The sequence below is a fragment of the Nuphar pumila genome, chromosome 15, assembly GCF_984573655.1.
Source record: "Nuphar pumila chromosome 15, dmNupPumi1.hap1.1, whole genome shotgun sequence".
In the NCBI taxonomy this organism is placed as follows: Eukaryota; Viridiplantae; Streptophyta; class Magnoliopsida; order Nymphaeales; family Nymphaeaceae; genus Nuphar; species Nuphar pumila.
Genome location: NC_143263.1, coordinates 63,319,538 through 63,336,992, shown reverse-complemented (window position 1 = coordinate 63,336,992; position 17,455 = coordinate 63,319,538). Strand labels below are relative to the sequence as shown.

Below are 17,455 nucleotides of genomic sequence, written 5' to 3'. Positions count from 1 at the left end.
AGTTGGGCAAGCATCATCGGAGTTCATTCCCTTCTAGTCAGAGTCAGTCTAGTCATAAGGTCTTTGAACTTCTTCATGCGGATGTATGGGGTCTCAGGAAGATTCCTGCCAGGACCCAATGTCGTTATTACCTTGTTATTGTTGATGATTTTTCTAAGTTGTCTTGGGTGTTCTTAATAAAAGAAAGATCTGAAGTTCCTAGTATCCTAAAATCATTAGTTATTAAAATAAAAACTCAGTTTAAATCTGTTATCAAGATTATTCACACTGATAATGCCCTTGAGTTTAAAACCAAAGCACTATTGCAATTTTATCGAGACCATGACATTCAACCCCAAACCACTTGTGCCTATACTTCCCAACAAAATGGGGTGGCTGAGCGAAAACACATGCATCTGCTTGATGTAGCCCGCACACTTATGATTCAATCCAATGTTCCTGCTTCATGTTGGGGTGATGCGGTTATCACAGCCTGTTATTTGATCAACCACATGCCTTCATCATTCGTCGAAGATGTAAAACCCGAAAATTTTTGCTACCAAAATTTTTGTTTATATTATAAAATATTTCAATATATGCAAATTGGGCCTAGATCCACATTTCAGATCTAGGACCCATAAAGGGGTAATTAGGTATAAATGATATAAATCTCGATTTAATAATAATAATAACAATAAATGAATAAAATTTATTTATTTTTATTAATCCGAGAATCCACAGTTGGATCCAACTTGTGGATCCATCTCATTGGAGTCGGGTTACGGGTCTCGGGTCTGGACCCGAGCCGCACCCTGTACAGCCTTTTAGAGAAAAAAAAGGGCAACCCGATAAGGGTTGCCCGATAAAGCCTTAACAAAACAAGAAAGGGGGGCAAGGGGGGGGGGGTTGCGCAGGGCGTAACCGACCCCGCACCTCTCGGTAGAGGAGGGGTTTTGGGCCGATAAAAGGGGGAACGGAGAGAGGGTTTGCCCTCTTCTCTTGAGCTCTCTCTCTTCCCTCGCCTCTCTCTCTCTCTCTGTCAGTGTACGCACGTCGGCGGAAGGTCCTGTCGCCGGCAAAGCTCCGGCCATCCACAACCAACAGGGGCTTTATCTGTCACGGCAGTGAGTGGAGCAACACCAGCCGGCCCTACCCACGCGATTGCAACCCCCGATCGCCGAAAAGATCGTCGGAAAAGCTTCAAAAAAGGTACCGTGCTTCTTGGATTTTGGGCGAGGGATCGAACCTGATTTCGATTTCGGGTAGTGATTTGAGAGGAGGGGTTCATGCTGTCGGAAATCCCTAACCCTTACAGTTTGGGGATTTCGGAACCCTAGTTGATTTGTTGGGGGTCTAAATTTTTGTCGGTTAAGGGTTTTCGATTTGGGGATTTTTAGTGTTCCTGATAGAAGGGGAGGTACGATGTATGTTGATCCCTGTTTGGGGATCTCGGTTAGGGTAAAATCCCAAACCTAGAATCAGGTAAGTCATTACTGCAAATCTGTCACCATGCTACTCGGCTCCTAGAGCTAATTTTTTTTTATGTATCGTAACTCGGGTGCAAATATTAACTGTTAGTCCATTCCTGATTTTATGTTTTTCCTAAAAATCCATGAAGCTAATGTGAAACAGTGCAACTAATGATAGATGCATATATATATACATCGATCGACTGACACGATGATGGCCTCTTGTTGGGTTATCAAGTAAAATCGTTTTTGGTTTTTAGAAAATTAAAAATAAGTAAGAAATCTGTAATGTATGGTTACAAGTGTAGCTTATTGTAATGTCTGAATGTTTTAAGTCCTGCTTGTTATAAGAATACACAGTGTAATGAGTGTAAATTTCAATATATTAGCACATCCAGATATACTTGTTTATGTCGATAACATGTAATACTTACATTCTCTTGTTCTGAGGAAATGACATTAGTACCCATTTTGGATTTTTTTTCATTGTTGCATCACAACATTGACTGTCAGATGTATGGGTTGTACACAACCTAATGAAGAACGAGTTCAATGACAATTAATGGAATTCTGCTCTATGTTTCAGAATACATTGATTTTCAGTGTTAAGCATAAAGATGTTCAGTAATTACATACTGTACATTAACTTCTGTTTATAGTTTTAAGTCCATTGATAATGTTTGAATTTTTGGGGTATTAAATAAAATCAATTGTTGCTATATACTCACGGATATGGAGACTTTTCTGTAAGTATATGACAACCAAATTTGGTTTAATAACACATAATTGTGGCTCGGTGTGGAACTTGTACATGGAAAACAAAAAATTTTCCAGTAAGTGTAAATGAAATTGCATATCAGAACTATGTATTTTATATTTTCCTGAAATTTTATTTCCAGATTATAGCATGATGAATACTGTGGATTAGCACACCTCTGTACACGAAGATTTCTTGAATGAGAATGCATTCTAGCTGCATAATTCTAATGCTAAATACATATTGGGCTAACGTTCAAATGTATATTAAGCTGCACTTTTTTCTGAAGTTTAAAGACATATTAAACTACATATTTTTGGGTATTCAAATGTCTATTAGAATGCATATTTCTTAAAATGTTTGAATGCCTGTTATTTTCTGTGAAACAGAGCGTGCTGTGTGATATCCGAGCTACATTGAAGATTCATGTAGTTCTTTTCGGCATAGGGTACCTAGCCATGTTATTTTGACGGTCTGTGCATTTTAGTAAAGTTGGGGAAATATGGCATACATAATTTAAACTATGTTAGCAAAATGGTGCCTGTTTTGAGAACACTTTACTTCATATGGAATCCACCGTTGAGGAATGCGTACAAAAGCCTGTATATGCTTAAGATTGTCACATTGAGTTCAAATGAATGACAGTGCACTTAGTGACATATAGATATGTGCCTTTCTGTGAGGCAGTCACTTGGGAAATCTTGCCTGATGGGCAATATTGATTGAATACCCGATGCGGGTACTTGGATGGTTAACTCTGAGTTTTTGGCACAGGTTACATACATAAGTTAATTCAAAGTTAACAAATTTACGTTGATAGCTCTATCCGTTATTATATACCTAAAGTTGAGTTTGAATATTTAATGGCACGTGTTAGCATGATTTATAGTTTGTAACCTGTGAGATATTTGATTTCTGGTAATATGTTATTACAAAGTTTGGTTGGTACAGGTGCATACATGATATGAATGTGTGTAACCCTGAAATTTCAATTTCTAGATTTGGGTTATGTTCATGTGTGTGGATGATAACACATGTTATGGAAGGTTTCATGTAGCTACATTTATGGGACATGTTGAATTATCGTGCGTGTATGATTTGGTTTCAAGTGCCTGTGTATATATGGGATCGAGGTGTATTGGCATCTAGAATCATGCATAATTATTCTCATGTACGTATGAAATTTTGGATGAATGCGAGTGCGTTAAGTGAATATATGAAAACACTTGCACATGAATGTTGAACACATGTATTTGGCAATTGGGCCCAGTGTTAGGAATAAATCACTATTTTTGGTTTTGTTATGGGATGCATCGATGGCCTAAATGGATCATCATCGGTCTGGAGAGCCGTGAGTTTTGTTTTCTTTCACATATGTTTTTTTACTGCATCACTTGAACCACATAAGATGGTTTGACACACTACTACACTGTTCTAGTTGATTATACGGGCTGGAGTTCCGTAAGGGTCCTCGCAAGGGAGGATGCGGGTTTTCACTTTACTTTTGCATATGGTGTTGCAAACTTAAAGAATTGACTTTAATAAAAATATAATAAGAACAGTGTAATACACATTCTGGGATATCTCATCTGGAGTATGAGAATCTTAGATATCCGGTCTTGGGGAGACTGTGATGATACAAAAACTCTGTGTGCTGTAATTTGGTCCCCTGAACCCGATATTGAGGTTCTTTCTCATGGCCACGGTTTTAGGAAGAGTCCACCACTTTACCCGGGAGTGGTGTGTTGGTCACAACTGTGAGTTTGTTTATGGTACCAAGGAAGTGACACTTGTGGGCGTGGGGTGTCCCTTGGGTTCCCGACATTAGATGTGAATGTCTAATGTTCCGAAGGTGATTCGGTCGAGGGCTAAGTTGGAACCCAGTAATAAAATACAAATTGTGTGTTAAGCTACCATGGGAACCTACTTGACCTCGGAGATTGTACCCATTTGGTGTATCCGCGGGCAACTGTAAATAAAAAGAGAAACTTAAAGCTGCGTGCATTTAATAGGGCATGCATATGGAAAGATGTAATTTAAATGAAAGATAATAAAAAGGAATCATGCATTGCACATAATCATGCATTTTTCTGTTATGCATTAGATCATGCATGTTTGAATCATCCTCTATATCATGACATGAGTTGGTGATAACATATGATTTACTTCTTGAAATCATGCTACAAGGTTTGGTTATTTAGTTCTTGATATATGGTGTTGCTTTACTGTTCTTGACTGGTGAGCATATATAAATGTTGGTAGGTATGGATATTTGAATGCTACAAATTTTATATCTGCACTCACTCAAATCATTGCGTGAAATCTTATCCATGTTCTTTGTCTCACCTGGTTTTTTTAGAAGTAGCTGTGCTCAGAATTTCGGTTCTGACACCCTACTTTGTTGGTTTTTCACAGGACATGGTGAACAGTGAGGCTGGACTGGCTACTGGGGATGGATGAGAGTCATACTTGCACTTGTTAGTTTTAGTAGGGGACAAAGCGACTCTATTTTTGCTTCTTTTAGTTCTGTTTAATTTCTGCAATTGTTACTTCACTTTTGAGTTGTGTATGAGACTCTTATTGGTTCATTAATAAAAGAGTTTTAGTTGGTTGATTATGGATGACAAATGTAAGTTCGTTTGTGGTGGTTGGACAACTAATGAAAATTGGAACTGTGAGGACCCTAGATCTCTGGGAAGGTTTCCGCATTGAAAAAAAAAATATTCCGCAATTTCAAAGGGTATGGATTGGGGTCGTTACAGAAGATCAAATTCCTTTGCACATCCTGTATCCTAATACACCTCTCTTCTCTCTTTCGCCCAAGGTATTTGGGTGTGTTTGTTTTGTGCACAGACTCAGACCTGACCGTGATAAATTAGCCACTAAGTGTATGTTTATAGGTTATCCAAAGAATCAAAAGGGGTATCGATGTTATGATCCGATTTTCCGTCAAGAGTATGTCAGTGCGGATGTATCTTTCTTGGAGTCTTCCATATTATTCCAGTACTGGTGCTCAGTTGTAAACTGATCAAGATGACTCATTTCCTCTTCCTGTTTCTCCTTTCCCTTTGGAATCAGTGCCCCATTACCGAATCCAACTCTACCTACCTCACGGTTTCACAATCCTCCCTTGGTGTGTGTGTAGAGCTCCACCTCCTCCAATGCCTCCATCCTCTTCTTCTCCTGAGGTAAGCGTTCCTGATAGCAATGACATTCATGTTGATGATAACAGGGCAATAGCTCTACGAAAGGGGACACGACAATGTACCTTATATCCTATGTCTCAGTTTGTGTCAGATGCCAGAATTGGTAATCAGATGAAAGCATTTATCTCAGCCTTATCTGTTGAAACTATTTCTCTGAGTTATCAAACGACCGTTCTCGATAGCATGTGGAAGCAGGCTATGCAAGATGAAATGGACGCTTTACTGTCTCAACAAACATGGGACCTTGTTGATCCCTCAGTGGGTGCGGACATTGTTGGATGCAAATGGGTATATACCATTAAGTACAACTTAGATGGTTCAATTGAAAGATACAAGGCCAGGTTAGTAGCAAAAGGTTATACTCAAACATGCCAACTAGATGTGAAAAATGCATTCCTATATGGGGATCTGTCTCAGACAGTATACATGCAACAACCTTCTGCGTTCGAGGTTGAGGGGGAGTGTCAGAAGGTGTGCAGATTAAGAAAGGCGATATATGGGCTGAAACAAAGTCCTTATGCATGGTTTTAAAAGTTGTTTGATGTGATGTCAAAGTTTGGTTTTAATAGGTCAGCGTCAGACCACACATTATTTATTAAGAAAACTAACTTAGGCCTAGTTGTTATGGTGGTATATGTGGATGACATCATCCTTACGGGAGATAACATGAAAGAGATTGCAGCTATAAAGGCTCATCTTCAAAAACAATTTTTTTACCAAAGACCTTGGTCTACTTAGATACTTTCTGGGCATAGAAGTGGCTAGGAGCAGTGAGGGAGTGGTTTTGTCTCAACGGAAGTATGTTCTTGATCTATTAAAAGAGACATGAATGTTAGGAGCTAAACCAACAAATATTCCCATGGATCACAAAGTTCATTTATTAGATGAGGGGTCAAAACCCATTGATAGCAGGAGTTATCGCTCGTTGGTAGGGAAGTTATTGTATGTGACTAGACGTGATATTGCTTTGGTTGTAAGCAAGGTTAGCCAATTCATGGACAAACCGACAGAGGTACACTGGAATGCTATAATGATGATACTCAGGTATTTAAAATCGTCCCCTGAAAAAGGGTTATTATTCAAGAAAGGGGGTACTTTGGAGGTAGTTGCTTACTCTGATGCTGATTATGCTGGGTCTGTAGAGGATAGAAAATCTACCACAAGATTCTGTGTATTTGTGGGAGGTAACTTAATTTCTTGGAGAAGTAAGAAGCAAACCATGGTTGCTAGGTCGAGTGCCGAATCTGAATATAGGGCTATGGCCCAAACTGCAGCTGAATTGATGTGGGTTCGAACTGTGTTGACTGATTTTTAAGTGAAGGTTCCATCTCCTATGGTGATGATATGTGATAACAAGGTGGCTACATATATAGCAAATAATTCAGTATTTCATGAGAGAACAAAACATATTGAATTTGACTGCCACTACATAAGATTTATGGTTCAAGCTGGACATATATCTACCAAGCATGTAATCTCTGAGGATCAAGTTGCAGATATTTTTACAAACCTCTTGCCAAGTCCAGTTTCTCAAAATGTTGCGGCAAGCTGAGCATGATTGATATTTATGCTTCAGCTTGAGGGGGAGTGTTAAGATAAGTCAACCTCTTATAGTTTTACTTAAGGTTGATTTTGGTATTCTCTAAATAATGAGGGACCCATATGTAATTTCTTTCTTATGACTGATCTCTATTTAAACAAGTAGCGATTAGACCTAAATGAAAAATTGAGACGTCTCTTTATCTCTTTTTCTTTCTCCACAACTTCTATAAACAACCCCTTCAAATACTCAACATTTTTATATTCCCCACATGCATCAACTGCTTTCAAGAATACTGGGCCACTAAGCGAAGAAGTATTGAAATTGATTAGTGGACGCCTTTGAATATCTGTCCACCCATTAGAAACAATGAAAACTCCATTTTTCTCACATGAATATTTTTTAATTTCTAGCAATCTCTCAACATTTGCCTTCTCTTCTGCAAGAAGTGTGGTTCGTAGTTTTTCTGAGCTCGGAGGTACATAGCCACTCAAATTACAATTTGCCAAAGAAGTAACTAAATCCTTCTAATAAGGATTTCTAGCTGCATTAAATGAGAGTGAACTAAAATAAAAATATCTCGCTACTTTTCTATCCATCTCCTCCCTTCTATATGTATTGAATGATGCTTGTATCGTTTCTCTTCCTCTATCTCCTACATTCACTTTTTTTTTTTGAGCATCTTCTTGGTGGCTTAAAAATAACACACTAATTGCATAAGAATCACTCACTGTCTTCTCCTTCTCATATTCTTCTTGTATTTTCTTGTATTGTTTTCGCATTGCCTTATCAACTCTTCTGCATCCTGAAATGCCATGTCCTAGTATCTTTAACAAATGAGCCTTAACTCTTGTGTAAGACCCAACAAAATCTCTTTCACAGAGCTTGCATCGAAATCTCTTATTTCCACGACCTCCTCCTTTAGTTTTTGCAAGCTGATCTACATGTACCCATAGTGGCTCTGTATCATCCCTCCCACTACAACTATCAGCAACATTAGCAGCAGAACTCACACGTGGGGATGAGGATGAAGCAAGTCCTTTCCCTTTATCCGTCATTTTTGTCCTGAAAACACAAAAAAAGTTATAACTTATATTAAAATCAATCAATTATGCACACAATCAAGATTTATCCATCATTTATAATATTGAGTGCAAAATTCTAAGTCTCCATTCATTAAGAAAAAAGAAACGACACCAATAAGTTTACTAAAAATATGTTTAAAAGAGTATAAACCCGAGACTTTTGTAGGTTTTTTATTATTTTTTTTTAAATCTCACCATACAGACGCGATCTACATGCTCAATTTTATGTGAACCTGTTCTCAGATTAGCTAATTACAACATATAGGCAGGATCTTTTAAAGCTTGAAAATCAACTGCTCAAAATTCTCGTAAATATTCAAGCATCCAAAAGTCATTTTTTTTGTCAAAAAATAGACAATCAGACAGTCGATTCCAAGCAAAAAAAAAAAAAACCATGCCAAATGCATCTACATTGAATTAAAAAAAAAAACATTGGAAGAACCTAGTTCACTCTCTCGAAAACATATTTCAAGTAAACCTATTCTAGAACACTTACTACAAATACGTTTACCTGAGTATGAACCAAGATTTTCATGTTTTTTTTTCTTAAATCTGACCATACAGATGCAATGTATGTGTTCGGTTTTACGGGGACCAGCTGCTGGATTGGTCGATTACATTGCACAAGCAAGATTTTATAAGGCTTAAAAATCAATGGCTCAAAATTCTCATAAATATTGAAGCATACAAAAGTCACATTTTTTGGTCAAAACTACACTATCCAAAACTAGATTCCTGACCAATGTCAACAGAATTAAGTAGTTCACACTACACTACAGTAAACATATAATCACTAAAATATATTACTGAAAATATGTCTGCCGGAGTAACGATAGAAAATATGTCTGTCGAGTGAGAGGGACAGAGAGAAGAGACAGTGAGAGAGCGAGAGCGAGTGAGAGTGAGAGAGACAGAGAGAAGAGAAGCAGTGAGAGTGAGAGAGAAGAGAGGGAGAGCGAGTACCTGAGGAGGAGGGGTCGGAAGGAGTCGTCGTCGGCATCAGGGTCGTCGTCGGCTTTAGGAGGAATACTCGGGTGCCCTAGTCCTCCTCCCCTCAGCCCTTTTCATCGGGCCTTTTTTTTGTCCAAAAATTGGACACAAATGACCTTGGGTGAGTTGACCGCACCCAGGGTCCAGTTGACCGCATCGGGTGCCACACCCGCACCCGCACCCGCACCGCATCGCGTCGCGTCGATGTGGGTGCGGCACCCGGTTGGCCGAGTCCTTGTGACATAGGTGTAACTCTAGATAGGAAGGAATGGAGAAACAACCCTTGTATACTCACTAGTATTTTGGTGAAAAATAGAAGTGATGTACCTTATTCCATATGAATTCAACAAGTTGTTGATGTCTGCATATTCTAATCCTCAAGGATGAACATAATCATGGTTTATCTTTCCTTTTCATGATGGATGAACTTTTTGATGTACCATTCTAATATGCGACCATGTTACTCGGATGCCATCAAAAGCATCTGAAAGTGTGGATTCAGTACAAATATAGAAGTAGAGTTCGTTTGTCATTTTAGGTGTTGGTGTTGCCTTATGCCCATTGAGGAAAATTTTCAGTTGAAGTGGCAGGTTATTCCAACTAGTTTTCAGTTACAAGCTGGGAAACTGGGATTTAGCATGATAGAATCCAACATCTCATTGGGTACACTTTAACATGATAATGAATCTTCTTTTCTAACTAAATCATGGCTTATTGCTTCTCAGAGGCAGTGATATATGATTATTCATTTAATTTAGAGTTGCAGCACCATTTTATTGTTGTACAACATGTGCTATGCACTTTGGTTGCTCTTTTCCTTAAGAAATAAATGAAGGAATAAATGCCTCTGCAGAGCTCTCTCAGATTGCGCTATCTTGTAATGTGGTAGCTTGTAGTGTTTTTTTAACATTGATCTTGTAGGGGAACCATTCTGGTCTCTTATCGTGCACAATGCAGGGGAAGTTGAAAAGTTTTTCAAGGAAACTGTTGAGAATAGGTAAACTTTTGCATAACTTCATCTGATTGTGTTTTGAAGTTGTCTGAAAGTTAAAAAGTTCTAATTTCTAATGCTTATGGTGTTCTGAAATTCTCAAGATCTTGGGTTCCAAGATTTGAGCGGTTCTGGTTGTGCAGGTCTTGATGTCTTTTCCTACAGAAATTCATGTTGAAGCTCTGTTATTGTAGTACATATTGAGAATACTGAAATTTGGGCCCATTGGTGTGGGAGGGACATGGAAACTATGATGAATTTTGGTCGTTCTTCATTATCTCCTGTTTCTATGTGAAGAATGCATAGATGGCAACAGTACCAAAAACCTCCACCTTCCCACACATCCCATTCTCCTTTTTATGAGGGAATGGAGACAGGCCAATGGCCATATGTTTGGGCGGGATATGGGTATTCAACATTTTGATGTTTCTCCAAAGCCAAGTTTTGGTTTTCATAAACTATTTAAACCCAAAGGGCCCTTAATTTTCATGAAAGTATATGTGCTCATCTGGTGCTCTTTCTTCAATCTGAAGTGAGTCTTTTATGATTAATAGATTCACTTCAACCTGCAGTGGAGTCTTTCCTTTCAATTATATCAGGCATTTGTTTTTTTCTTTTCTCATGCAGAGATGAAGGAATTCTGTTGAAAGATCTTGGTTCCAAATGGGAACCAAGTGATCGGAGTGGTAAATGGTTGAAGTTAAAACCTGAATACATTCATGCTGGTTCGGATTTAGATGTGTTGATCATAGGTTAGAGCGTTTGATGTCTTCTGCAGCATATTCTTCTCATTCTATATTTTATTAGGATAAATACACGGCTTGATTTCTTCGCTTGCTGTCAATAGGTGGGTACTTTGGCTCAGGACGTCGTGGTGGGGAGGTCTCTCTCTCTCTCTCTCCATTGTTTTGCTTGAGGCAATTGTACTTCATGTTTTTTTTTGCTCTTAATTCCAGGTTGGCCAGTTTTTAGTTGGTCTTGCAGAGTGTTCAACTCCTAGTAGCCACCCCACTCGGTATAGTGATTGTTTTGGTTGTTTTGTTGAATCATATTACGAATATCATAATTATCTCTAATGGCTGGTTCTTTGCTATTTTCATGTACTAAGGACACATCTAGCCCAGTAATAATGTATTTCATGCCTGTGGTGGGCTTCAATGATTTTGTTTTTGTCTTTGATATGAATGGTAGTGTTTTTTGGATTCAAACCTTTGAAATGGCTATTAAATGCTTCTCACAGGCAAGTCAATGCTTCTCACTGGCAAGTTGTCTGAGTATAATTATGGCGACTTTTTGTTAAGTTGTATATATATATATTATATATATATATATTATAGTTTTTATCTGTCACATAGGTGTGGGTGCGGATACCGGTGTGAATGTGGCGATGTGGCACTTTAAAAAACTTGGGTGCAGGAAGGGTATATATATATATATATATATTAACAGTTTTAAGTTAACACTACATGTATGTGTGTGCATTTATGTATTTATTTATATAATATAAATAAAACCGGACTTGGTTAGGGTCAACTGAATCTACTTTTATACAAAAATTGACCTCAGTGTGGTTGACTTCACCTGACAGCGGAAGTAGTGTCTAAGTGTCGTACCCGCATGGGTGCGGGTGTGGTGCCCTGTTAGAAGAGTCGGTGTTACATAGGTTTTTATAATGTTGTAATAGGAAATACCCATTAGGGGTATTTTAGTCTTTTGATAGTATTGTAACAGGTTGTGCCCATTAGGGCACAATAGTCTTTTGTATTTTTCTCTTATTTTTATATGTTGGTAATTTACCTTAGAGTTAATAGCATCTATGTAAAAGGTACACAAAGTCATTGGGACCTCCCCATCGGCTCTATTGTTAAGATATTGTACTTGGTATATATATATATATGAGTCACTAGAATATGAAAACTAATGTGTGAATTGCGATTTTCATGGATTTTTTGTTCTTTTCTCTTGAATCTAACCATACAGATGGGATCTACATACTTGGTTTTATAAGAACCCGCTCTTGAATCATCTGATTTTGATACATAAATGAGATTTTTTTAAGGCTTTAAAATTAATGGCTTATAATCTTCATAAATATTCAAGCAGTCAAAAATAACATTTTTTTCATCGAAAATACACTATCCAATGGTTGATTCCCAGCAAATTCACCATGCCAAGCACATCCACATGGTTGGATTTGCAAAAACACTATTGGAAATGCCCATATTTTTAGTTCTCATATTCTAGTCGTCATATTTCAGTTCTCGTATTCTAGTGACTCATGTATACATTATATATATACTCATTTATAATTGTAATAGGTAATACCCTCTAGGGGTATTTTGGTCTTTTCACCCTTATAATAGGATCCCCTCGTTGGGGGCAATACTGGTTTTTGTATTTTTGAATGTTTTGTCCTTTGTTATATTGTCAAGGGCATTATTGTCCGTGACAATATAACCGTTGGGGGCTCCCCAAGGGCTAGAATTCTGCCCAATGACTATAATGAGAGCTCGTCACTCCCTTGATGTGTATAAATATGGGACTATTATACACGGGACTATGGGTCCCTTGTAGTTCATGCATTTTGCGTGCATAATACATGCAATAATATTATTATTTTTCAAGTGTTGGTTTTGCCTTTAGGGGTATTTGGTGTTTGAACCATGGTTGCCAGTCGAGGAAACGGGAGCGAGAAGTGACACGGGAAGCAAAAGCGGGAAGCGAGGCACTTTCAAAGTTTTAGGAAGCGGGAAGGGTGGGACGACTTAAGAGCGAATCAGGAAGCGTCTCGGAAGCGACCTAGGAAGCGAACCGGAAGTGACCTAGGAAGCGAGGGGGAAGCGAAAAAGCGAAAAAAAAATGAAAAAATGGGGGAAGCGGGGGGAGCGAGGGGGAAGCACGCTTTCTTAAAAAAAAAGCACGCTTCCTAGCGTGTTTCGGGAGCGCGACGTTTCGCTCTTTGGGGAAGCGCGCTTCCCCAATTACCTAGGCATTTCCGGTAACTCTCGTTTGAACCCATATTGGGTTATCTTCTTGCCTCTTATGCATAAACCCTATTGGGTTGTGGTTTATGACATTGTTGTCATTTTATTACATGGTATCAAAGCTTTGGTGAATTGACTCTTGAAGACAAGTTGGTCGTGTGAACGTGAGCTCATGGATCGTGTAATCATGAGGCTTGTGGGTTTTTTTTAGAGCATTGTACCTCCCATCTTCCTTCCTGATGGAGCCTAAAGGGAAGGAATCAAATCCAACACTAAACGCACAACGATGTTCACATGCGAAAAAGGCCATTAGGAAAAAGACTATAGGCTGACCTTGGGACGTTAGTTCGGACACCCAAAAGACTTAAAAATGTTCACCAAACACATACAATCATGATAATAAATTAATCTAAAAGCCCCACAGAAAATTCAGATTTAAATAAAGAACTTGGGCTCGTTGAGGCGTTTCACTGAACACTTGGTGGGCACCTCAAAAACAGAATTTTGACAAGGCCTTTCCTATTTGTTTCAACACGAAAAATTCGTGAAAGTACATATAGATCAATTCCAAATAGGTATATGATCAATTTCACAAATTAAAAATCAGATTTCATTCAATTCATATCATACACATCACAAAGTATCAAATCCGAACAAAGTTTTCACTAAACTAATTTGCGAAACTGAAATTTAACACATCGTAAATGTATTTGATTCAATCCAAATCAAATTCAATCACTTCCAACACAACAACTCCGTTCATCGGAGCGTCTTCACGAGGTCATCAACGAGAGCACGATGGAGGTCCCCTCCAATCGGTTCTTCTCAAGGACGATTCCACAGAGGAGTCTTCAGATTTTCAGCGACAAAACAGGTAGGAAAATCCATAGAAGGGGCGTCCTTAAAAACTAAAGGTAAAGGGAGAAAGAGGAAGAGAGAGGGGGAGGAGAAGAGAGAGAGGGAGAGACGTTCCCAACGTCTCTCTTTCTCGAGTTTCATGCACCGCCCAAGGGCCCAATAGTAGGTCCTTGGGGGTCCAACTGGTAGGAGGCTTAAATGCGGATCCAAGCCAGCAGTTATGCTGGATCCAGACTCGCCCAGTTTGGATCCAACATGGTTTAAAAAAAAATTAAGCCAAAAAATTAAAAAATGATAAAAAAATGTAAAACTACCCGAAAACCCGCAACACCCTCCGATGTCCTAAACAAATCCTAATAGCCATTGAAAGTATCCTAATTAAGAAATAAAAATACAAAATACGTAAAATAAAACTAATTTATTCAAAATGGAGTTCCGAACTCATCACGCCTGACATGAGCGTGTCTTTCGCGTTCTGGTCCGATGATACATCTTTCCAGAACGTGTCTTTAATGTGTCCTCCTCGATATTGTCAGGATGCGCTTCATCACTTCCTCTCTCATGGGAATGGTAACAACGCTTCTTTTCTCTTGTGACATCACTATGGAAGAGTACCGAGAGAATGTTGTTACCATTCTCATGAGACTAAATGACTCCAACTATGTGATGTAGGCATCAATTGTCAAACATCAAATTTGGAGCAGATGTCTATGGGGTTTGGTAGATGGGACCAAGAAAGAGCCCAAACTCAAGCTTACAAAGATTGACAATGGTAAAGAAGTGCTCTTCCAAGGAGATGACATGAGCAAAGCCGTTGTCGAATATGAAAAAAAATGGAAGGAATGGAGGATGGGCCATTCCAAGATTATGGCATGTCTCATCAATAGTGTTGATATAAAAAAGTGTTCTACCTTAGCCAAATTTGATTTTGCAAGTGATGCTTGGAAGTATCTGCAAGATATGTATTCTTTAAAGGACGTCACTCATGTATGTAATCTTCAATATAAGGTTAGGATCATGACCCAAGGAGACATGAGCATAAGAGAATATTACAAAGCTCTATCTCTCATTTTGGATGAATTAAGTCTTTTAGAACCTAAATGACATTGTCCCATGGACATTAGAGCTTGGTGAAAAACAAATTATTATGGAACATTTTTATCAATTTGTAAATGGACTTAGACCCGAATTTGAGGGTACTAAGTCCGTACTTTTGCATAGAGGAGGTGTTCCCTCCATAATTGAAACATTAGAAGAACTAACTATCGAAGAAAATAGGTTGAAGAAACCCACATCCTCCAAAGATGAAGACTCGGTTCTTGCTATGTCAATATCCAAAAATCACACAAGAACTTACAAGCCTCCTCACTTTGGAAGAAGCTCGAATGACTATGAATACATGAAGAAAATAATTTTATTTTTGCAATGAGGTCAGGTCACATCAAGCCCTTTTGCTCAAAGAAGAGAAGAGAAGATAGAAGAGATGACAAGAAAGTGGCCTCTGTCGGGCCATCAGTTGAGAGAAGTGGTGTAGACGAAAGCTCCAAAAGTGTTGGCTCAATGTCACTATCACAACTCATAGAGGCACTACAACCACTACTAAAAAATCAAGCCTCTTCCCTCTCTGGTGCGGCCGTGTCCATATGCATTAATCTCGGTAAGACTTCATGGATTCTTGATTCTGGTATATCCTTCCATATGACTCCAAATGAGTCCATACTATCCGAATGTCATATTAACCCAAATGATTCTTATGTTTCAACCGCCGATGAAACTTCTTTGAAAATCAAAAGTTTTGGGATTTTGCAAAAACATCAAACCTTTTATGTACCAAATGTTAGAATAGAAAATTACCATAAGTCAACAATAATACCCTTGATGATGTGATTGGGTGTGATGGACCGTTTATCATGCAAAATAGATCCTTGGATAAAGGTGCCGAAAGATAAGTTCAAGTACGTTTGAGAATATTTGTATGATTGGGTGTGAGTGCAGCATCATGGAAACACATCAGAAAACCTTTTTTCTTAGTTTTTTCTGAAGGCCCTAGGGCCTGGTAACCTAACATTCATTTGGTCATTGTTGCTGATAAGATAGTTTGAATGTAGGCAGGTTCTCTTACATTTAATTTATGTACCTTTCTAATCTCCCAGTCCTTTCAGTTTAGGATTTTAAGATTTTCTTCAGTTCCTTTTAATATGTTTTTCTTCTGTTGGCCATGAGAATTAATTGCCTTGAAAGTTAAAAAAGAAAGGTGAAACCTGAGTGATAATGTGGCGACATAATTGCATTGTCTATTATACATGTGGATGTGTTTGTGTTTGTGACGTCAATAGCATGATAATGTCAGTAGGTATAAAATATTTTGACCGTTTGATTAATTGAAAGTCAGTTTCTTGGATCACAAGTGTTGCTTGGAATCCATGATCCTTTTGCCTGTCCAATATTCTGCTCTTCTGTTGATTTTGTTGGTCTAGAGAGATCGAATTGTGATTTTCCAGTGTTGTTGACGTTGTTTTGAAAATAATGTATCTGATTATCTGGTGAAATTTGTTTCACTGATTAATGTGCTATGTGATCAAATTTAAATTATTCTTTTAGTAGGTCTGGCATGTTATTGATGATACAACTCTCTCTCTCTCTCTCTATATATATATATATATATACCTATGCATGCATGTATGTATATATAGTGTGCAACACATATATGAGGCCATTTGGGTGACAGTCATATTGTCATTTAGAAAACAATCTTTTTGGAATATATCTTTATGAGATGCATCTTTTTAAGAGAAAACAGGGATGCTTAAAATGTACATGATTACTGTAACTGGATCATGGGGAACTCATGAAGAATGTCATAACGACTAATGAAATTAAATGCTTTGTTTTCTGCAAACTTTGTATGCCAATGCCATTAGAAAGCTTATCCTAATAATGATCTTGTTCAGTTAGCATTTCAATCACCAAATCAAGGGTGTTGTTGAAATCTTCTTTGCAGGTTCATCTCATTTTGCAGAGTTGGTTCTGGACTTTCAGATGATGAGCTTGACAGTCTCATATCAAAATTGAAGCCTTATTTCAGGTTCTACCTTTGAAACCCTTCCCAATGCATAACACAAAATTTGGACTGGTGGTAGTAGCATAGTTCACAGAAGAAATGGTGGAGATGCCTAGTTCCTAAGCTTCAGTTCTAGTATATGTTGGTGATTAATTGTGCACACAAAAAGGCAAACTTTTTTATTTGCTACTGATCAGAGAGGTTGGCAAATATTATGGTGTCATTGCCTTTCTCTCAATTGATTTTTTTTCCCGAAAAGAAGATATATACAAATGTTTATGTTTGAATAGCCATATTGGCCTCTTGAAAGTGCAACATATGGAGAGATACACACTTAAATGTACATACAGTTACTCTGCAAATTTTGTTCAAGGGCCTTTTGAGCCAACTGCAGGCTGTGAACGTGTAAAGATGATAAATCACCCTATTTTCTGGCGTGCCCAATGTTGAAACATGTAATAGGGGAATTATTTTCTTTTTCTTTATTTTTGAGAACACACTTGTCATCTTTCCCTTATAAATCTGTCTTTTTGTC

At 38.1% G+C, this 17,455-nt stretch overlaps 1 protein-coding gene across 1 annotated transcript in view; it reads left to right on the top strand.

Annotated features, from left to right (window-relative positions):
* Positions 1 to 17,455, top strand: part of ATLIG4 (DNA ligase IV) — a 116,284-nt gene that overhangs the window by 56,740 nt on the left and 42,089 nt on the right. Inside the window, exons 12-16 of the mRNA XM_089990550.1 lie at positions 9,948 to 10,023; positions 10,645 to 10,769; positions 10,865 to 10,899; positions 10,974 to 11,032; positions 16,861 to 16,944. Coding sequence (XP_089846676.1) covers positions 9,948 to 10,023; positions 10,645 to 10,769; positions 10,865 to 10,899; positions 10,974 to 11,032; positions 16,861 to 16,944 — 379 coding nt within the window. The remainder of the gene's footprint in view (positions 1 to 9,947; positions 10,024 to 10,644; positions 10,770 to 10,864; positions 10,900 to 10,973; positions 11,033 to 16,860; positions 16,945 to 17,455) is intronic.